The sequence below is a fragment of the Furipterus horrens genome, unplaced genomic scaffold (genome assembly GCF_987537825.1).
Source record: "Furipterus horrens unplaced genomic scaffold, mFurHor1.1.pri manual_scaffold_2, whole genome shotgun sequence".
NCBI lineage: Eukaryota > Metazoa > Chordata > Mammalia > Chiroptera > Furipteridae > Furipterus > Furipterus horrens.
Window position 1 is genome coordinate 88,695,076 of NW_028327172.1, and position 23,953 is coordinate 88,719,028.

The 23,953-nt window shown below is 39.2% G+C and overlaps 1 protein-coding gene across 2 annotated transcripts; it reads right to left on the reverse strand.

Moving 5' to 3' along the window:
* Positions 1 to 15: 15 nt before the first annotated feature.
* MPZL3 (myelin protein zero like 3) lies at positions 16 to 22,312 on the reverse strand. Of its 2 annotated transcripts, none has more exons than XM_090266023.1 (6): positions 22,093 to 22,312; positions 13,230 to 13,396; positions 8,569 to 8,779; positions 7,145 to 7,310; positions 5,789 to 5,852; positions 16 to 80 (listed from the first exon to the last, which is right to left on the reverse strand). In XM_090266023.1, the coding sequence occupies exons 1-6, from the start codon at positions 22,163 to 22,165 to the stop codon at positions 54 to 56; spliced, it is 708 nt and encodes a 235-aa protein (XP_090122149.1). In that variant the 5' UTR covers positions 22,166 to 22,312; the 3' UTR covers positions 16 to 53. The 2 variants fall into 2 exon arrangements, with proteins under 2 accessions (XP_090122149.1, XP_090122148.1); XM_090266022.1 differs by lacking the exon at positions 22,093 to 22,312 and adding an exon at positions 21,667 to 22,000.
* Between the last annotated feature and the right edge of the window lie 1,641 nt (positions 22,313 to 23,953).

Sequence of the window (23,953 nt, forward strand, 5' to 3'; positions counted from 1 at the left end):
AATGGAATATTTTCAGTCATTGAGTGATTCTTCTTATATCATGTAGACTTTCATCAATATGTCTCTTCATAGTCTGAATCCTGGAGAAGAAAGAACCATGGTTGTGGTATGTAAATGACGTATAATACTACAGTCAGAATTTAGCTTAAGGCCACACATCAGGATCCCTCAAATGGAACCCAGTTTGGGGCAACATCAACATAGAGGTGGCAATGACTCAATACATCTAAATTCCCATGAAGCATCCCAGGGCCTCAATATGATTGGTGGCTATTGGGTGAATTTCTGCCTTGAAACCATAAGCATTCTCTTTTCCTTGGTGAATATTTTTAAAACCTGAACACTCATGAAAAGGTGCCTCTCTGCTGTATAGGACTATAGCTTGAAGTTTAGGCTAGGAGTCAGTATACCTCTGAATTTTAATCCCAAGTAAAATTATTTAACTTTTCTAAGCCTCAGTTTCCTCATCTGTAAAATGAGGATAATAAAAATACTAATACTGTATAGAATAGCTATGAGAATTAAATGAGAGAATGTACGTAAATCACTTAACACTGTGCCTGGCTCTTTGTAAGCACTCATGCAAGATTAGCTACTATTACCACTATTTTTATCATTCAAACTTGTCCTCACTGCTTCAAGCCTCAAGTGGACCATTAGCACTACCCAGCATACCACATTTCTTTAGTCTATTCATTCTCCTATTCTTCTCAATGACTATTGCATACCTTTCCCACTTTCCTCAAACTTCCAAAATCTCTACCTCACTTCATTCTCAGTTGATGATCTTGCTTTATCCCATCATGGGAATAGAGGAGCAGTCAGTAGTGAACTTCCAAGAGCTCCTACATCATATTTACCTATTCACCTGCATCTGAGCCCATTTACTTAGCCTTCCTTCCTTACTCTTCTTATGGATACACTCTCCCTGCCCTTATATAAGGTCAATACCTTCACTTGTGCACTAGATCCTGGAGTCACTCCAGTGATCCTCACCTCTCTCTCCTCCAATATCTATTTTTTCTTCTCTACTGGCTCATCTACCATCGCATACAAATGTGCTATAATTTCTCCCATCTTAAACAGAAAAGCACTTGATACACACCTCCCTCTACCTACTGTCCTATTTCTATGCATCCCTCCACAGAAAAATAAAACTCCTTGAAAGAGCTGTTTACACCCACTGTCACCAGTAAATATCTTTGTATTCTTTCTTACCCTAACCCTGGTCCAGCTTTCATCCCACTATTCCACTGAAGCTACTTTTCCAAAGTCACCAATAAACTCCATGTTATTATATCATCCAATAATCAATGCTCATTTTACCTAACGTGACTTAGCAGCAACTGGAACACTCATTCTCTTTACTCTTTTTTTTTTTTTTTTTTTTTAAACACTTTCTTCACTTGGCTCCCAGGATACCAAAATCTCCTTGTTTTCCTTCTACCTCATTGGACATTCCTTTTTAGCTTCCTTTGCTAATTCCTCCTCATCTCCTGAATTTATCAACCTTGGAGAACTCAAGGGCTCAGTCCATTGACTTCTTCTCTATCTATACTCATTTCCCTGGCAGAAATAGCTCTACCAGTCTTTACCTGCTAATGATTCCTAAACTGATATTGCTACTCTAGACCTCTCGTCTGGACTCTAATTGCCTACTCCACATCTCCACGTGGGTGTTTAACAAGTATTTTAAACTTGATATATCCAAACTTAACTCCTGATCTTCTCCTAAAACCTGTTGCTCCCACAGACTTGTACATCTTAGAAAATAGCAACTCTATTCTACTAATTGCTCCTCTCATTCCTTCACATTTACATGCAACCCATCAGTAAACCCTCTGGCTTTACCTTCAAACTATAATAAAAAGACAAGTACTTTTCACCACTTTTACTACTACCACCCTGACCTGGACCAACAAAATCTTCTCTTACCTGAATTATTGCTAAAGTCTCCTGATTGGGCTCTCTGATTCTGTCAAGGTCCCTTACCACCTATTCTCAACACAGAAGCCAGATGCTCCTTTTAAAACATACATCAGTCCAGGAAGCACAGAGCCCCAAACAAGATAAACCCAAAGAGGCCCACACCAAGATACATCATAATTAAAATGCAAAAGGTTAAAGACCAAGAGAAAATCTTAAAATCAGCAATAGAAAAGCAGTTAGTTACCCATAAGGGAGCTCCCATGAGACCTTCAGCTGATTTCTCAACAGAAAGTTTGCAGGCCAGAGGGACTGGCATGAAATATTCAATGTGATGAGGAGCAAGGACCTACATCTAAGATTACCCAGCAGAGTTATCACTTAGAATTAAAGGACACATAAAGAGCTTTCTAGACAAGAAAAATCTAAAAGACTTCACCACCACCAAACCAGTATTACAAAAAAAATGTAAAGGGTCTTCTTTAAGAAGAAGAAAAAAATGATCAAAAATATGAATAACAAAATGGCAATAAATACATATCTATCAACAGTTGGATTTTAAAAACAGAGTAAGTGGACAAGTAGAACAGAAACAGACTCATAGATACAGAGAACATTTTGACAGTTTCCAGATGGGAGGGGCATAGGGGGGGATGAGTGAAAAAAGTGAAGGGATTAAGAAGTAGAAATTGGAAGTTACAGAATAGTCATGAGGATATAAATTACAGCATAGGGAATATAGTCAGGAATACTGTAATAACTATGAATGGTGTCATATGGGTACTAGATTGATCAGGGTGATCACTTAGTAAGTTATATAAATGTCTAATCACTCAGGTGTACACCTGAAACTAATATAATATTGAATGTCAACTGTAATTGAAAAATTAAAAATTATTTAAAGTAAAAAAGAAAAGTTCTTTGAAAGCAGAGTTTTTTGTCAATTTTGTTCACTGTTATTTCCTACCTAGAATCATATCTGGCACATGTCAAATGCTCAATGAATAACTTATCAAAATATCCAAACCCTAAAGGGTTGGTATTATATCCTCTCCACTGGCACTTTTCCTCATCTTACCAATTATCCTCAAGTACCTGTGAGAAAGAGGAATAAAGAACACTGAAGCTTCCGGCTAAGATAGAGGTATAGACAGACACACTGCGTCTCCCTACATAACTAAGAAGGAATACAACTACCTCAAAACTAGATACAATCAGAAGTTCCAGAAATCAAATTGCATGGAAGTCCAACACACAAAGATTAAGAAATACTCATCCAGACAAGCAGGAGGGGCGGAGCTGGGGCAGAGAGGACATGGTGTGGTGGGGACAGCATTGGTGGCGGCAGCAGGCCGGCGGAAAGCAGTTACATGTTTTAAAAAGTCAGGAGTGACACCTGAGGAGCGTTCCTAGCTCCTCACCAGACCGAGCAGCTAATGGTCCCAGCACTTGGGAAAATCAAGCCTCATTGCTTCTGACTGTACAGACCAGTGGGGATTGGGGCAGAGGCAGAAGCTGCTGGTCCCTCAGCAGAGTCCGCTTGTTTAAAGGACCCCCATGATCCTAGAACGTCCGCAGACCCAACCACTCTTGGAAAGATGGCCAGGGCAACAGCTTAGAGAGGCACCAATCCCATACAGAAGTGGGAGAAGTGCCTGAAAAAAGGGCGAGTGGTGGGCAAGCAGCATTATTCCCTCTCATACCCCTCCCCCACATACAGCGCCACAACGTGGTGAAACAGGTCACCCTCTACTGACGAGAAACCTAAGGCTCCGCCCCCTTACAACGTAACAGGAGCAACAGCTCTACCAAAAACACAGAGGCAAACAAACAAAGGAGCCTGTCAAGTTGAGGAGACAGAACAGTATGGCCCAAACGGGGGAACGGATCAGGGTTCCAGTGGGAGAACTAATTGACAAGGAGATAGCCAACCTAACAGATGCAGAGTTCAAAACACTGGTGATAAAGATGCTCACAGGCTTAACAGATATGCTTAAGTATGGCAAACGCATAAAGGAAGAAGTGAAGGCTATGCTAAATGAAATGAAGGAAAATCCACACAAAACCCATGGTAAAAGGAAGGAAACTGGGGTTCAAATCAATGATTAGGAACATATGGAGGAAAGCAGTAGTCAGCTAGTACAGAATGAGGAAACAAGAATTGAAAAAAATGAGGAAAGGCTTAGGAACCTCTGGGACAACTTTAAAGATGCAAACATCTGAATCATGGGGGTGCCGGAAGGAAAGAGGAAGAGCAAGAAATTGAAAACTATGTGAAAAAATAATGGAGGAACACTTCCCAAATTTGGCAAAGAAAACAGACATAGAAGTCCAGGAAGCACGGAGAGTCCCGGGTGAGCTGACCCAGAGGGGACGAAACCAAGACACATCATAATTAAAATGCCAACCAAGACACATCATAATTAAAATGCCAAAGGTGAAAGATAAAGAGAGAATCTTAAAAGCAGCAAGAGAAAAGCAGAGAGTTGCCTACAAAGGGGTGCCTATAAGACTATCAGCTGATTTCTCAAAAGACACTTTGCAGGCAAGAAGGGACTGGCAAGAAGTATTCAAGGTGATGAAAAGCAAGGACTTACAACCAAGATTACTCTATCCAGCAAAGCTATCATTTAGAATGGAAGGGCAGATGAAGTGCTTCCCAGACAAGGTAAAGCTAAGAGAGTTCATCATGACCAAGCCATTATTATATGAAATGTCAAATGGACTTACTTAAGAAAAAGATCAAAACTATAAACACTAAAATGTCAACGAACTTACAACTACCAACAACCGAATCTAAAAAATAAGAACAAAATCCAACTAAGCAAACCAGAATAGAAACCGAATCATAGGTATGGGGATCATTTGGATCAGCTGGGAGGGGGAAGGGTGAAAAATGGGGAAATGGTGCAGGGATTAAGTAGCATAATTGGTTGGTACAAAATAGACAGGGGGAAGTTAAGAATAATATAGGAAAGGGTGAAGCCAAGGAACTTAAATGCACGACCCATGGACATGAACTAAGGGGGGTGGGATTGCTGGAGAGAAGGAGGGTATTGGGCAGAGGGGAACAAAGGGGAAAAAAATGGGAACTACTGTAACAACATAATCAATAAAATATACTTTAAAAAAAAGGAACACTGCAGTGAGTAGTTAGACTGTGGTCATCTGGCTAAGTGCTGAGCTTGGAAATAATAGATATAAAAAGGGCTCAAGTTTAAACCATAAAATGATAGGTATGCTTCATATTACATCATGAACTGTTTATAGCCAGACCACATCAGAGAGAGTTTTTCTTCTTCCTAGGATCCTGGGATAGCCACACAAGCCTACCAGTCACAGCAGGTACTCAAAAGGGGAGGAATGGCAGTTTTTTGAAATTTAAATAAAAATTCAGGCCTTCCAACCTAAGTATTTCTTATTGACAAAGCCATCAAGTCACCTAAAAGATTTTATCACTCTAATTCTATTAAAAACAAAAACAAAAAACTGAGGCTCCGCAGAAAAGTTTATTTCACGGCTCTGGGTTCAACCAGTCGAAGTCTCCTAGCATGACCTCAGTAGCAGAGAACACTCCACTTTCAGGATATTCTCTGTCAGTCAGCAGGGAATGCTCTACACTGTCCCCTTCCCTAATCCAAAGACACCACTCTCTGCCCATGAGACAGAAAACAAAATAACAATTAAGAGTTCAGGGGTAGGAGGCTCCCTGATATCAAAATACTTTGGAGAAAGATCTTGGCTGCTGCCATGCTTTGGATCTACTGGCAAACCCTCTGCTCCCTCTAAGGACAAAGGATCCCCAAAAATAAGCAAAAAATTGAAACATGAACAGGCTACAGAAGAAATGGCATGGGCTTACCAAGCACTCAGCACAACGGACACAAAGTCTTGCCATGCAGTCATCTTCCTCCTCTTGGTCAGTGCTGTAAAAAAGGACAAACCAAATTGGGACAATAGCTAGGTCAGTATAGTAGTTAAAAGCACAGACACTGAAGTCAGACAGGTCTGGTTTAAATTCCAGTTCTACCACTTATTAGCAGGGTGAGTGGGCAAATTATTTAAGTTCCAGGAGCCTGTTTCCTCCTCTATAATATGTAGATATTATCAGCTATGCTTAAAGGATAGCGGTTAGGAGTAAATAAAAAATAAACACATGTAAAACACATACCACACTGCCTGGCATATGGCTGGTGCTCAATATATAGGAGCTAGTCCTAGTCATTCATTTAGAAATGTACTGAGCACCAACCATGTCTGAGGCATTAGTTGGGCTGGGGATAAAGAGTTCACAACCTCTTGGGGATGAGAGATCTATTAAAACCTAACAAGTACATTATTGTATAATACAATGTGATAAATGTTTTAATGAAGTTAAGGTCAAACTGCCCCAGCAGCAAAGAGGAGGGAGTGACTAGTTCTTGCAGGACTCAGGAAAACTCAAGGGAAAGGAAGATTTCAGCTGGGTCTTGGATGATAAGGAAAGGTACACCAGACAAAAAAAGAAAAAGAGGGTGGGGATTCCAAGTGAGAGAGAAGCATGTGGAGGGGATATGGAGTACGCCCTTAATGAGTATAGTACATTGAGAGAAAATAGGCTCACCGTAGCTGTAATGGACCAAATGAGAAGAACAGCAAGAAACAATGTGACTTGTTAGAATTTCCTATTAATTTTGAAGGAATGATATATCCACTTTAGAATTTATATTCAGAAGGAGAGAACCATAGAGTCTGATATCCAAAGAAAGAAACTAGGACCATACTATCAACCCTGCCATCACTCTCCAAATTAATATCCACAGGTTTCACTTTCAACCTTCCTTCTAGTACTGCTCAGCAGAAGTATTCTCTTCAAAAGGAAATTTCAACCCTGGCCAGTGTGGCTTAGCTGGTGGGAGCATCACCTGGTAACCTAAAGGTTGTGAGTTTGATCCCCAGTCAGGGAACTCAGGGCGCATACGATTCCCAGTCTGGGCATGTACAGAAGGCAACCAATCGATGCGTCTCTCTCGCATCAATGTTTCTCTCTCCCTCTTCCTTTCTCTCTGAAAGCAATGAAAAAATGTCCTCGGGTGAGGATTAAAAAAAAAATTTTTTTTAAAGTATATTTCACCAGCAGAACTAACCTCAGCCTGGAGAAAGAAAAATATAGTTGCAGGGGCCTGGATACTATCCACACAGCAGGGATCTGAAGAGGAAATAGGTTTACTGGACTTACTCATCTGAAACCTCAATAGATGACTTCTTATAGCCCAATTTGCTTCTCTTCTTCAGCCCTGCAGACTTCCTCCCCATTCTCACCAGCAGCAGAACAACCACCACAGTTGAGGGAATGAAGACAAGAATGGAAAGAAGGGCCACAGAGGAGAGCATGGTACCAAAACCTAGAGGGGAAAAGAGAATATAAAAGAGAGGAACAAGCAAAAAGGTTTCCTTTCACATGAGATAGGTTTTACTTTTGCTCTTGCATGTCCTCTCATTACAAAAGGAATAAATTAAATGTAGAAAAGGTAGAAAATACAGAAAAAAGTAATTAAAATTTACCCCTAATCCTACTAACTGGGATTAACGCATTAGTATCTACCCATCCAATCATCTAAGTATATGTGAATATGGATCTGCATATAGGGAGGACCATGTATATTTTAAAAGTATGAATCACATTTTATATATTATTCCTAACCTCCTGTTTTACTTAATATATATTATAAATATTTTCCATGTCATTAAAAGTTCTTTCCAGATGTGATTTTTTTAATGGCTCCATAGGATTCTACCATACTGAGTAGTTTAATGACTAAGTCCTCTAATGCTGAACATTCAAGTTACTTACAATTCTTTGAATTTATGAGTTATATCATGATGATAGTCCTTGTACATAAATCTTCATGCTTGGTTCTATCTCTTTAAGATAAAATTTTTAAATGGAATCTAAATTAAAGGGTTATACTTTTAAGGTATCTGATTCATACTACTGTCTTCCAAAAACACTGTATCAGTTTCTACTCCTACTACCAGTAAGAATGTGTTTATGTCTTTGAAATTTATCATTTAAAAAAAAATGTAATCCTGTATCTCTAAGTCTTTGGTTCAAATCCAGCTAAGGATTAGAATGACCACTCAAAAGTCACCAAGGAATAATGTAAAAAGAAAAAAAATTAGCCCTAAACCTACTTTCCTTCTGTTTCATACTAAAAGGAAAGTGCTGGTCTTTGCAACGCACAAAAAAAATGTGCTACCACCATAACTGGAGTGGGGGGTACCCTTTCAAGACACAGGCAAGAACACTGTCTCATAACTAAGGCATGAATTTATTAGGGAAACCAGAATGACTTCTATTTCACAGAGATAACAACCCTCCTTTTATTCAAGGATGTGTCATACATCCCACAGGTCCTCCAGTCACCTGAAGTCTTAAAGAAAAGGGAGCAAGGGGATGGAGAAACTATGACAATACTTGAAGAAAAACTTCAGCTTGCAAAAAGAAGATTAAAAAATTCATCCTAATACACGACTCAGGATGGCAGAATACTCCAGACCAACTGGCTTACAAAGATAGGTAGCTTTGCTTATCATTGGTCTCTCCAGAAAGCACCATAGTAATCACTGAGTACTGCAGAAGGTTAGTGACAGTTAGCTTACCCTTTTCTGTGACTATAAGCTCTGTCATAGGAATGTTATGGTGCACATCTGGGGGATTCTTCACAGCACAGCTGAATGTCCCATTGTCCTTCGTGGTAGGATTGTTTATGCTTATGGATGCATCCCCTTTGTATACATCTCCAACCCAGGAAATTCGATCTCGAAATGTGCCTGCTGTGGTTGGGTACTGGAAGGACTGATAATGAAAAATCTAAGAAAGTAACACCATAAAAAAAAAGTTAATTTGGAAAATGGGATGAAAATGTAAAGTTTAGTAGGCCTGAAATAAAATACAAATGTATAATGGGTCTTCTCAGTTGGGCATTTCTTTATGCTTTCTTCACCTCCATCCTACAGGTTAAATGACATGTTAATGAAACATTAAGAAAAGGCCTGATGACAGCGATGGGCTAGCGGAAAGTGCAGTCGCACATTTTAAAAAGTCAGGAGGGACACTTGGGGAGTGTTCTCAGCTCCTCACCGGACCTCGCAGCTCAGGGTCCCAGCACTGGGGAAAATCAAGCCTCATTGCTTCTGACTGTGCAGACCGGTAGGGGTTGGGGTGAAGGCAGAAACTGCCAGTCTCAGCAGAGTCCACTTGTTTACAGGGCCCCCACAGTCCTAGAACGTCCGCAGACCCACCCACTCTGGGAAATATGGCTAGGCAGCAGCTAGAGGGGTGCCAGTCCAGTGCGGAGGTGGGAGAGGTGCCTGGAAAAGGGGAGAGTGCTGGGCTGGCCGCATGGTTCCCTCTTGGAGCCCCTGCCCCCTACATACAGTGCCACAACGTGGTGAAACAGGTCGTCCTGCACTGACGAGAAACCTAAGGCTGCACCCCTTACAACATAACAGGAGCGACAGCTCTGCCTGGGATGCAGAGGCAAACAAACACAGAAGCCTGTCAGAATGAGGAGACAAAGAAGTATGGCCCAAAAGGGGAAACAGATCAAGGTTCCAGTGGGAGAACTAAGCAACAAGGAGATAAGACAACCTAACAGATGAGGAGATAGACAACCTAACAGACTCAGAATTCAAAACAGTGGTGATAGAGATGCTCACAGGCTTGACATATGCTTGAATATGGCAAACACATAAGAGAAGAAGTGAAGGCTATGCTAAGTGAAATGGAGGAAAATCCATACAAAACCAATGGTGAAGGGAAGGAAACTGGGGTTCAAATCAATGATTTGGAACGTAAGGAAGAAAAAAAACAGTCAACCAGTGCGGAATGAGGAAGCAAGAATTGAAAAGAATGAGGAAAACTTCCCAAATTTTGTGAAAGAGATGGACATACGCATGGCCAGGAAGCACGCATGGCCCCAGACAAGCTGGACCCAGAATGGACACACCAGGATGAATCATGACTGAGATGCCAAAGGTGAAAGATAAAGACAGAGTCCTGGAGGCAGCAAGAGAGAGGCAAAGAGTTGCCTACAGGGGGTGGCCTGTAGGACTATCAGCTGATTTCTCAGAGGACACTTTGCAGGCAGGAAGGGACTGGCAAGCAGTATTCAGTGTGATGAAAGACAACCTGCAACCAGGATTACTCTATCCAGCAAAGCTATCGTTGAGAATGGAAGAGCAGATCAGGTGCTTCTCAGACAAGGTGAAGCTAAAGGAACTCATCATCACCAAGCCCTTATTATATGAAATGCCAAAGGGACTTACTTAAGGAAAAGAAGATCAAAACTATGAACACTAAAATGACAACAAACTCACAACTGTCAACAACTGAATCTAAAAAATAAAAACAAAATCCAACTAAGCAAACCAGAATAGGAACAGAATCATAGGTATGGGGATCATTTGGAGGGTTTTCAGCTGGGAGGGGGGAGGGGAAGAAATGGGGAAATGGTACAGGGACTATGAAGCATAATTGGTTGGTACAAAATAGACAGGGAGATGTTAAGAATAATATAGGAAAGGGTGAAGCCAAAGAACTTATATGCATGACCCATGGACATGAACTAAGGGGGGTGGGATTGCTGGAGGGTAGGTGGGTACTGGGCAGAGGGGAGCAAAGGGGGAAAAAATTGGAACTACTGTAACAATATAATCAATAAAATATACTTTTAAAAAGTAAAATAAAATTAAAAAAAAGAAATAGAAAAAGGCCTGATGAAAGAATCTTGGTATCCTAACTCTGGAACCTCTTCTAAATTCTCCCTAAAGTCCTAAAGCAGTAGTTCTCAACCAGGGGCAATTTTGCCCTCCAGGGGACATTTGGCAATATCGGGAGACAGTTTTTGTTGTCACCATTGGAGGGAGTGCTACTGGCATCTAGTGGATAGAGACCAGGAATATTACTAAAAGTCCAAAAAACCATAGAACAGCCCCTACAACAAAGAATTATCCAGCTCAAAATGTCAACAGTGACAAAGTTAAGAAGCCTTATTCCAAAGTAGCATCTAATATCCATATAGTACTGTACGGTTTGCAAAAGACTTTTATACATTTGCTATTTGAGCCTCATAACAACTATACATGGGGCAAGTATAATTATTCCATATTTATAGAAAGAGAAACAAGGCCAAAAAAAACAAGAAACTGAGTTACTCAAAGGCACATAGCTATTAAGTGGGAAAGGGGATATTTTTGTATATTCTCAAAATCACCAGGAGGGTATAATATAATCAAGCCTCTCTCAAGCTATCTATCTTGGCAATTTAAAAAATTGCAAGTCAAAAGCATGATCAGTATTCAATGAATGTATGCTGAATTAAATGATACTGCTTCAGAAAAGTGATCAGACACGTCACCAAAAGCACTTACTGTAATTTTATCTGGTTGTAGGCCCAGCAGGTATCACAACACAATATAATCTCTCTCTTATGCAAGAGTCAAGGCTTTCCTCTTTCTTTGTTTACTTGGTACCTCCCTACTTAGGATCAATTGCCCAATTTTAAAGAGCAATGTCCCAAAGAAGATGCTGAATCACTACTTTTTGGAACAAATGTACTTATTTGTTCATGCATTCATTCAACAAATATTTACTGCATACCTACTGTGTGCTAGGCACTGCATTAACCAAAAAGATATAGTGGGAGCCAACCAAGCACAGTCCCTGCTCTCATGGAATTTACAGTCTAGTGGGAAATTCAGATATTAAGAAATAACAATAGGTGTAATGTGTGTTCCGAAAAGGGAAATAAAGAATGCTTACTGCTGATTACCAGTATCAACATGACAGGGTTTAAAATTCCTTATTGGCAAAATAAGACCAGCTATGTATCTTTAAGATGAATGTAACCTCTAATTCCAAGTTAGTGATACTCAAATCCTTGCTAACTTATTTTCTGACAGAACCCTGACTGACCACATAACTGCAACATCATGTTTATAACTTTAAAGGGCCACTAGTTCCAACTTGGGTGAGCTGACTTTCCAACCAGCCTAACAGAGAATAACACCATATGAAAAGAGCTTGCCGTCTGCATTTAAGGCTTCTGACCCAAAGAAAGCGCCATTGCTTTCTCTGTCCTACATAAAAAAAGATTTTATCTATTTTTAGAGGGGAAGGGAGGGAGAAAGATGGGGAGAGAAACATCAGTGCGAGAGAGAAACATTAATTGGTCACTTCTCACACACCCTAACCGGGGATCTGGCCCGCAGTCTAGGCCCATCCTACTGAGCCACACCAGTCAGGGATGTCTGTCCTACTCTGGCCAAGCAGGCAGAACCAAATAAAGTTAGCCATGGTTTCCAATCACTGAAAATAAAGTGAACTATTTTAAGTCTTAAAAAAAAAAAAAGGACCATGCACATAGACTAGCTTCCTTCACTGGAGCCACCTACAACAAAATTCAAAGCTATATGTTAAAATCAAACAAAAATTTTTCCATTGAAGGAAACAGGAAAAACAAATTAAAGATACTTTCAAAAATACAATTTCATATACATCTTTGACATTCACATTCTTGATAGCATCTATCCTGAGCTAGGGATACTGCTGGAAGCATCAAGAGAAAGGGTTTGTTTTTTTTTTAATAGCGCTGCCATCTTCAATCAGACATTCACAATGGGATTTAAAGCATTAATTGTTTTATATGTGTAACTAAAGTGTATTGCTTCTAATAGTGCAAGACCATCTGTCACCAACAGCATCTGTCATCAACACCAGGTGCCATTATTTCCTTCCAAGAGTACTATATAAATCAATGGAGATGTTTACACAATGGGGAAATTTGCCAAGATAAACCTACAGAGTACTGATACTGAAGCAGATCCACCCACTGAGACAACTTCATATGACAGTAAATGAACAGCTTTAAGAGAAAGGACAGCTATGAGTGGGACTTACAGAATTTTTCTATCAAACAGTCCTGGAGGTACCATTTTTCAGTACATGGAATCTAAAAATGATACTATGAAGCCAGCCAAAAAGAAACAACACAGGAATCAAAATTAAACCACATTTCCTCTATATTTCTGACCACTTTTTCTTCAATTAGCTTATCTGCAAAACTCTTACAGAGGAGAATAAAAAGCCTTACACGACCAAATGAGTGTCATGTAGGATAGTAGCTCATCTCCTATTGAGACAAGCTCATCTTCTATTCTAAGATGAAAAGGCCTAAGGAGTGCCTGGGACTTGGAATAAAAGGATTCCAAAGCTTTTGACCACAAAAGACTGAAAGAAAAATTTTTAAGTATACACTTACTGATTCTGTGCGACTGCTGCTGGGAGGTCGGTATGTCCAATCTATAGTGAGTTTATCACTGACCGATGCAGTCGACTTGAAAATGCATTTCAACTTGATCTTTTCTCCAACATATCCCCGAACATGGGCATCCACTTTAATCTCCAAGGAAAGGACAGTGTGAACACCTAATCAAAGCAAGTCCACACATTTAAAGTGTTTTTATTTGGGCAGAATATACAGGTGACTAAACAACATAAAGATGCTATTTATCATAAAAACCACAGCAATAAATATCTCCTCATGCAAACCAAAAAGGACAAGGAGTGGATGTTTACATTAATCAAGGAGAGTATTTTGGTCATTTTACAATATTAAATCATAGGATGAATGCTTGGGTGAAATTTAAAAGCTGGTTGTACCAGCATTTCTCAAATATAGACTTGTGGTTAAATTAAATACAAACAAGTGGGTCAGCCCACACCAGGCTAAAAGATAGCACCACCCACTACCCTGACACACTTTCTCTCTCTCTCTCTCTCTCTCTCTCTCTCTCTCTCTCTCTCCAGGAGTATGTCAGCTATTGTGGTCTAAGGGACTTACCCCAAGTACAGCATGGTTGTAACCTGAAGCTGGTACAGCTTCAATCACCAGCAAAATGAGAAGAGAAAGTAAGAACAGGACATATTTTTCCAAAGAATTTTATAAAACTGCCCTAGGTTCTAACTAGTATTGTTTTGGTTTTTACTTTCTTATAGCTGGTTAATGAACCACACATCAATTAAAAGTAAATCAGGGGGAGGAAAACTGAACAACTTAATCCATTCTAAAATGTAAAAATTAGATATTTTTAAATTCTCTAGATACTTAATCTTTCCCAAACCACATCATATATCCAACTTGGACACTCTACTACCCCAAAAGAGTTGGCACCTTCCTCTGACCAATCTCCTCTGCTTTCAGAGAACAGTGAGCAGACATTTCTCTCCCACTAGGGAGCCTTTTTTTTTTTTTTTTTTTTTTTTTTTTAAGGAAAGTAAGCCACCAGCCACTTTGTTTTTCCTGCTTCCTTCTCTATGGCAATAAGCCATGATTGTCCCAGCAGGCCAATGGCAAACAGAGCAGCACTATCCTGAACACCAGCAGTTTTATCAATTGGTGGCTCTGTGGTCTTAGCAAGTTACTTTACTTCTTCAGTTTCTCACTCTAGTGGGAATAATAATAGCACTTATCTTAGAAGATCACTGTGAGGAATGAATGAGGTAAAGCATATATCACACAAGGAAGCTGAACTAACCCAGAGTGAATGCTCAATGCATGTTAGATAGCTTCATCATTATTGCCACCTCTTCGGTTCTGCCTATGCTCTCTCAAGCTTTCCTATCACAGACACAGTTATGAGTTATCCATTCCACTGCCTGCCTTTACTTCTGCTGCTTTGAATCATTTTTCTTGCTCCTCTCTAGACAATCTAGTCTGTTCACATTCCTCTTAAAGGAGGAGACCAAGACTGAGCTCACAAGTCTAATAAGAATCTGACCTATCCCAAAGATAATTACTTCTGGTTCATTCATAGCATCTTCTCTGACTTTGACTAAATAAACTTGTCATTCCTTCTATGCCTTTGTGAATGCTGTTCCTCTGCCTGGAAAGCCTTCAACCCTTAGTTTCTACTCTCTCCTGAACCACCTTACTCAATCACTCAAGATCCAGTTCTGAAAAATGGAAGGTGGAAATGAATGGATAAACCACTCTCTGCATATACCATTTATTCTACAACATAAGTATGGCACAGAGATTTTAAAGTATGAATTTAAATTTAGACACACATGGACTTCAATTTCTAACCTAGCTACTTTCTAACTATAAGACCTTGATCACAGTTACCTAATCTGTTCAACCTTCAATGTCCTCACTTGGTAAACAGTAATACTAACAAGACCTACTTCACTGGATCACTGTGAGGGTCTAAGATTAAATAACCACAAAATATTTAGCATATCACCTGAAGTAGAAACTTTTAATACATGTTAGCTATTATCATTAAAATAAATACCACAAACATTCAAAAACCTTCAACAATTCTCTACTGGGCTATAGGGTAAAATAAAAATATTGACAATCTGACCCCAAACTTTTGCTTCTCCACCCACCTACCCATCCCATCTGGCCCCTTCACCATGCCCTTAATGTCCTGCCATTTTCTAAATTTACTATGTCCTTTTACATTACTGTGCCTTTCTTTGAATATGTCTTTGTCTGGATAGATCTCCCCATCCCTACCAGTCCTGTCTGGGTTGTTTTCTCCATACCACATCCCCCAATACTCACATACTTTCAAAACCCAGCTAAAACATCAGCCCCCTTGTAATGCCCGCCCAAATATAATGATGCAGTTCATTGTTCTTTCTTCAATATTCTTATTGCATTTAGTACATAACACTACTCAAGTACATATACACTGTATCATTGATTACACTCAGTTTCAAAAGATGATTTCCTCCATTAATGCAACCATCTTGAAGGCAAAATTCAGACTAAGGGAAGCAGGCAGAGAGGGGCAGAAAGAAAGAAGTGGACAGGGCACCAAAAATTGTAGTACAGGAATAAAGTATGCTAATTGGTCACCCACTCTCTTCCTAGCTCCCTTTTACAGTATTTTCAGCATTCTTAAATTCCCTACACTCCTAGATGACCATGCCTAGACTGTGGCTGGTGTACACTGAAGGAGAAAAATCACACAATGGCACAGATGGTTATCATAAGAAATTCATGAATTTCACCCACAGCTGAGCCTTTAATGACACTGATGGTCCTTTAACCAGGCTTGGTCACTTCTCTTTCTGATCCTTCAGACTCTGTGATTCTCTTCCATCCTCTGTGTACCTACAAATCCCTCATTCTCAGAAAATTTCTCCTCTCACTTCTTCAAAAAACTTGAATCCAAGCAAACTGCCCAACCACACACCTTGTATCTGCATTCATTCTTACTTCCAGTCTCAAAGGGTGTGGTGTCCCTTTTCCTTTGCAAGGTCAACTCCTCTGCTCAGCCCTAGATAATCCCTGTCCAAGGCCTGCTCTAGCATAAAAACCCTTTCTACTGTCTTCCACCTCTCCCTTTCTAGAGAGGCTCTCTCTGCTCTCAGCCTCTAAACACACATAAGTCACTCTCATCCTTAAAAACAAGGAAACCAATAAATAACACCAAACAAAACAACTATCTTTCATTAACCCTTACCTACAAATGATGGATTTGTAGGTACACACTATTCATTACCAACTACTGCTCTCTCTTTCCTTTCTAAGCCAAGTTCTATACCTGACATCTCCATTTCCTCTCATCCCACCCACTTCTGAACCCCTACATCACAAACTGGACTCCACTACCACTTCTGGTAAAGGGCATCGTGTCTTAAAACTGAAAAATACAAGGAATTAAAAACTCCAATAGGTACTTTCCCATTCTGATTTTATAAGTCTCTCTGCAGCAGTGACTACTTGACCTCCTCTATCTCAAGGCTTCCATAAGGAATTCTCTCATTGATTCACTCAATCTTCAAACATGTATTTATTAAGCATCTTTTTTGTGCTACCTTCTTAGCATGGAATTAAATGTGAGCAAAATAAATATACTCCGTTTTGGAACCTAAAAATACAGATATTAGATACATTAATCAAATCATGAAGACAAATGTATAATGGCAAACTCTGATAAGCACTATGAAGAAAAGAAAAAGGGAGTGGCTACAAGAACTGCACTAGTTACGTTAGGGGAGCAGGGAGTGATTAATGAAAACATCCCTGAAAAAGTTACTCTTGAAGTGAGTTTTGAAGGGTAATAAGGTAAAGAGAGGAAGAGTATTCCAGGCAGAGGATGCAGCATATTCAAAGGTGCTGTGCCAAAGAGTAGTCAGTCAAGGAAGTGAAATGAAGACAGTATGGCTGCAACACAAAGAGCATGCGTGAGAGAGTGGGGGAGGTGTGAGATGTGGCTAGGAGGTAAGCAGTAACCAGATCATGCAGTTCCTTAGAAATTGGGTCCTTATTCTTAAGAGTAATGGGAAGCCATGGAAAACAACTTAATTGTGACACTGAGTAGTAAAAGACATGATAAAGTTTGCATTTTTAAAAGATTGCTCTAAGGAACACAATTATGAGGAGTCAAGAGTAAATATGATTACTCAGAAGACCACTACAATAAAAAAGAGAGAAATAAAGGGAGTCTGAACTAAATTGGTGGTAATGGGCATGGCAAGAATTAGGGAGACAATACTTACAAGGTAAAATCAGCAAGAATCAGTGACAGATCAGATGTGGAATGTTAGAGAAAGAGAAGCATTGAGGATAACTCCCAGGTTCCTGACTTGGTGATACCATTCACTGACACACATGGGGAAGACTAGAAAAGTACCAGGCTTGGCAGGAAAGAGTTTTATTTTGGATAAGTTTAAAAGGTGCCTTTGAGATACACAAGGCTCATAGGCCAAATCTAACCCACATCTACACAAAGTTTGTTTGGGTTTTTTCTTTTTTTTCTTTTTCTTTTTTTAGAGAGAGAGAGAGAGAAAGGGAGAGAGGGAGACATCAATGTAAAATATTAATTGGTTGCTTCCCATACACACCCTGAGTGGGGATCAAACCCAAAACCTAGGCATGAGCTCTGACCAGGAATCGAATCCATGACCTTTTGGCCTATGGGATGGCACTCCAGCCATTGAGCCACACCAGCCAGAGCTACAAGAAGTTTTATTAGAATACAGCCATGTTGACTCACTGATATATTGCCTTGGGATGTTTTTGTGCTACTCCATCAGAATTGAGTAGTTGCAAGAGACCATGTGGCCCACAAGCCTAAAATATTTATTCTCTGCCCCTTTACCAAAATTTGCCTACTTTGGTTCAGAGCAAAGAATATGGCAACCAACTCTGCACACACACACACACACACACACACACACACACACACACACACACACACATACATTCCACATCTCTCATAGTTTCTATCAAATCTCTAAGGCTCCTTCTACCTCACCTATCCCTCAAACACTGGTGTGCCTTCAAGTTCCACCCGGAGCCCATGGTCCTTCATTTAACACATTCTCCTTGGACAATCCCATCCTCTTTTATAGATTTAACAAATACTAATAGGCTAATTATTCCTCAATCTATATTACTAGACATCACTTGTCTGAGTGTCCAAATATTACTAGATATACCCTTGAATATCACCACCGTGAACTTTTACTTGTTGCCTGCTCTATCCATTCCCCTCATCTCCTTTCCTAACAATACACAGTTTTTCTTTGGACATCCACCATTTCCAATGCAGCACAAGAGCTTGGGGGAAGATGCCTCTATCAGATGGGGCCCAGGCAGGAAAGGGAAGTCACATCAACTGGAATTTTGAAAAGTGTATAGACTACTTTTCAAAGGGACTTTTCTCAGGGTCAAGGACACTAACAAAGGCACAAAGCCTTTGTCACCCCCAAGCCTGAAGTAACAAAATAAGGAAATGGTGTTACCAGAGCCTGATAAAGAGATGGAGATATTGCCACCTGATAGAAGCAGTAATCATAGAGGGACATAGCCACTAAACCAGACTACATTACTAATTCATACATCAGGATGTTGGTTCTCCTTAGTGAAGAAGGGGTAATGACTGGAAGAAAGCACAAGGAAGGCTTCTGGAGTACCAGTAATGTTCTATATCATGATTTGGGTGCTGTTTACCCATGTGTGTTCAGTTTCTGATAATTCACTGAGCTGTACCTTTATGATATGTGTACTTTTCCCTACATATTATACTAAAATTGAAAGTGTTTTAAAATCAATGGATGTAAAATAATTTGTCTCCATCACTCACAAAATAAATAAGACACTTCTCCAAAAAGGACATACAGAGGGCCCATAGGTATATGAAAAAATGCTCAACATCACTAGACATCAGAGAGATGTAAATTAAAACCACAATGAGATACCACCTCACCCCAGTAGAATGGCCATCATTTACAAATAACAAACAACAAGTGCTGGCAAGCACGTGGAGAAAAGGGAACCCTAGTGCACTGTTGGTGGGAATGCAGACTGGTGCAGCCACTGTGGAAAACAGTATGGAATTTCCTCAAAAAACTAAAAATGGAACTTTTGACACAGTGATTCCACTGTTAGGATTATACCCAAAGAATCCTGAAACACCAATTCAAAAGAACCTATGCACCTCAATGCTCAAAGCAGTGCTATTTACAGTAGCAAAGTGCTGGAAACAGCCTAAGTGCCCATAAGTGGATAAATGGACAAAAAAACTGTGGTACATTTACACAGTGGAATACCATGCAGTAGAAAGAAGAAACTCGTACCTTTTGCAACAACATGGATGGAACTGGAGAGTATTATGCTTAGTGAAATAAGCCAGGCAGCAAAAGACAAATATCATATGATCTCACCTAATACAGGAACCTAATGAACAAAACAAAACAAAACAAAAAAATATATAGAACCAGAGGCATGGAAATAAGGAGCAGACTGACAATGACCAAGGGTGAGGGGAGAGGGAGATAAGGGGTGAAAGAAGGGGAAGGGTTTAGTCCAGGATCTAATATAAATGACACATGGACATGGACAACAGGGTGGGGACTGACTGTGGGAAAGGGAATGGGGTGGGCAGGGCAGGGGAGAGCAATGGAGGAAAAATGGGACAACTGTAATAGAACAATAAATTAATCTAAATAAATAAATAAAAATATCAATCTAATGTTACAGTCATTCATAAATTTCTCTCCTAGGCCTAATCTGCTTATGACTATTCCTTTTCACCTGAATAAGAAAAGCATTCTTTCCAGGTAAAAACAACTAACTATAGAAATATTCATGATAATTAAAAAAAATTTTTAATCTGGGAGGAAAACAAAAAAATAACATTCAAACATGGAAGAAATAAAAAAAAATGATAAAACTCCCAATTTGGTACACCCAGTTTTCCAAAATATAAATCTATCAGCCTTTGATTTATAAAATTGTCCACTTAAGTGAAAAAGAGAAAAGTGTAAAAACCTTAGGTACCTAATCTATTGTTTCTAATACTTAGACAACTGATATAGCAGGGCCACATTTATAACTTAGGAAAAATTCAAAAAAGCTAATAATTTAATGGGTCCTATCTTTGAAGGAGAAAGACAAACACTGGTATGAAACACAGGTATCACCTAGCAGATTCAAAATACCAACAACAACAAAAGGATTAACCTTGAAAACATGCTAATTGAAAGAAGCTAGCCACACACACACACACACAAAACACACACTTATTATAGGATTTCATTTATATGAAATGTCCAGAATAGGCAAATCCATAGCAATAGAAAGTAGATTAATGTATGCCAAGAGCTGGGGGAAGGGACCTGTGGGGAGAAACTGTTAATGGGTACGAAGTTTCTCTTTGGGGTGATGAAAATGATCCCGAATAGATTGTGGTAATGATTGCACAACTCTGAATATACTAAAAACCACCAAACTGTACACTTTAAGTGGGTAAATTGAATGGCATGTGAATTATATCTCAAAAAAACTGTTGTTTTTAAAAGGCAAAATATAAATTTATTCAACAAGTACACAGATCATAAAATCAACTTTTAATATTTGAATTATTTGGTCTGCTAGATTTGTTGCATGCTAGATGTGAAATGACATAAAGTTTAAATAAAGTTTAAAAAATCACCCACCATTTCTACATTATTTTTCCTCAATGGGACAATATTTTAATGCTGCCGTTGCAGTGGGGTGGGGGTCTGGGATTATTTGGAGTGACAGTAGGTCAACCTAAATATTCTATTACAAAATAATTTAGCTGAAAAACTGGACACTTGTAATGACACAGGCATCTAGGAGGGATCAGGGAATGTGCTGGCAGCATGAATATTACTCATCAAACAAATAAAAACTTCCTGGTCTTACCTGCTGAGATTTAGAACACTTTAAGTCCATGTTAAGGTACCCTTCAGAAATTCCCATTACTCACAGGGAAATATTAAGATGTTAACAAGTCATTCTAATGCTAGCTCTACTAACATATGATTTCCCAGAAAGACACACACACACACACACACACACACACACACACATTTTTTAATACTCCAGCAAATAACTGCCCCCTAAAATGAAGATGATAAGGTTCGACTGAAACTTAATGCAACTTGAAAATTTCATGAAAGCAAAACTTATTCAAATTTTAAGGACATGTCATAGTGTGAACACTATACTTCCGATATTAGTTAATAGTAGTATACATTAAAATTTTAACAGAATTTATGTGACCTGGATTGTATTTTTTAGAATTTGCTATTAAAATGCTAAAGCACTTGCTTTTTCCTCAACAAAATGCACCTATACTATAACCAAATTACAGCATACCTTTCCTGTAATAAACTTTTTTATTTCGTAGGCCCTGATAATTACCTACCAAAAATTAAATTACCAAAAGTCATGGTTTTCTTTTCCAAAATACTGGGACAAACTAATGAATACTGGGATTGCCCTTTCCGAATCATAACATGCAGCCCACAAACTACAGCTGCGTCGATCACAAGATAACGCCAGTGCACTCACAACCAGAGCCCTCCGTGGTGCTATCAAGTCGCACCACAGTGCAGTCACGCAAGGTGGTCGAAATCCCATGGGCTCAGGAAAGTACCGACAAGCTACCGATTCCATTGAGTGGGTAGTGATTACAAGATAATATCCTCCCACACGGTCACGCTTCCTTCCTTCCTTCCCAGAAGCATTGTGGGGGCTTTCCTGAGACTCCCACCAACCCGGAACCGGAATAGCGACCATCTTCCCTAACCCACCCGGCCGGAAGTGGGGCTGAGCCGGCTGGCACACTCACCCTGGAAGAATAGGACGCCCACCAGAGAAAGCAGAGCGTAGCCACGGTCCTGTGCCGCTCCCCTCTGCTGCATCGCGACAGTTCTCCAGATGCTTGTACACCTTGTTTACCACTCCCGGTAACAGCTCAGGTAACACCGGAAGTGACGTAAAAACAGGAGGCGGTGGAAACACTTAAGATGGCGATTCAAAGTCGCCATGGGAACGTGGATTTGTTTGTTCTGGACCCACACTTGGACTTGTTCACTGATCAGGAATTCTTTAATTCTCAAGTACAAGTTTATTCTCTTTTGCTTGAAAATGAGATAGACTTGGGGAAATGTACTACTTAATTCTATAGAATTTTGCGGACAAAATAGTCTTACACTTTAACTCTGTTCCTGAAAGATTTTTTTTTTTTTTTAACTTAAGGTTATTTTATTTGAATGCTCCCGGGATATATTTCTCTAAATTTAGAGTTCAAAAGGACCTAGGAGATAAGACAGAGTCAGTCAACAGATAAATACGTATTAGAACTTCGTGGTGAATTTGAGCCTAAGTCTCCGTGTTCTTTTTGTATTCTTTTTTGTAAAGCTATTACATAATCCAGCTCAGCACCTACCTGAATTGGGTGTTTATTAAATTGCTGTCGGCAGTGACAATGATGAAATTATTACAGTATGTAAGAAAGGGGAAAAGAAACTGATATTTGTATAGCTTTTACTTGGAAAAGTGAGAAAGTAATTTTTCACAGGGCTTGAAATTAAGAGATGGTGTTATGCTTCCAAAAAAGAAATGGAATGGTACCCTACTTTAATCATTAGTCAACCTGGAATCCCAGTATATTTAATGAAAATAAGAGGGGAACAAAATTCTGCTTCAGCTTTCGAGAAAATTTAATAACTTGCCATTTTCCAACTCTCATTCCTTTACTAGATTTGAAAGCAGGTAGTTTTCACCATTAATAGGGTACTATAAGAGTACCAAATGGAATAGATGATACTGTTCCTTTGAAAGAATCCCCGAAGTAGTTTGTTGTGCCAGATCCTGAATTATCCAAAGCAATGTGAAAATTCTGTGAAACTCCATATAGGTTTATCCAGTAGAAATTAATTCTATCCATTATCCACTTCCAGGCTACCAGTAAGAAAAGGTTTTGGTGAAGATAAAATACATACCCATCTGTTTTCTGTTACCTGCTATGTAGAATTTAGATTTGTATGTAAAGCAAATTATATAACTTAATTTTTATTGCTGAAGACTACTTACATAAATGTTTAAGGCACACTAAATTTATAAATTACAGTACGGAGGGTCTCTTTAGGAAGTGGACACTGAACAACAGGACCATTTTTTACCCTTGAGGAGTTAGCCAAGACACAGCTACAAGTTTTGCTGGAAAGACATCCCATGAGTTTTTAATTACTTCTTCATTACACTTATGGAACATCATCCAAGCCATCTGTTTGAAGAAATACCCAGTTTTTATATTTTGAAAGGGCGAATTGTGGGTAAACATAGAAAATGTGAATTAAAAGTAATACAGACCTGAAATGTAATTTTTAGTGTCAAAACTGGGTATTGAAACTTCTTTAAACAGTGTAATAGGCCAAATGAGACAGGTATGGAATGTATTTGAGAATTAGGGTTTATGTTTAAATTATACCTTTTTTTTTAACTATTGGAAAAAATATCAAAGTTCAGCATCTATGAATTTGAAAATTCCAGTTTGTGAAAAGAAATAACATCTTCAGCCCAGTCAGCGAAAACTGAAAATAACATGTAAAGATTTTGGGGAGGCCTAAACTTTTAGATGTTTTCTATCTTTTGAATAAATTCTGGTATAGTTTAGGTTTGAAAAGAAATCAGGAAACTAGACACTT

Coding starts and splice junctions, on each gene's coding strand:
- MPZL3 (XM_090266022.1), bottom strand. CDS start 21,754: ATGATTCGGAAAGGGCAATCCCAGTATTCATTAGTTTGTCCCAGTATT. Junction 13,397..21,666: donor TTTTGGTAATTTAATTTTTG/GTAGGTAATTAT, acceptor TGCTTTGATTAG/GTGTTCACACTGTCCTTTCC. Junction 81..5,788: donor TCCGTTGTGCTGAGTGCTTG/GTAAGCCCATGC, acceptor TTTCTTCTCCAG/GATTCAGACTATGAAGAGAC.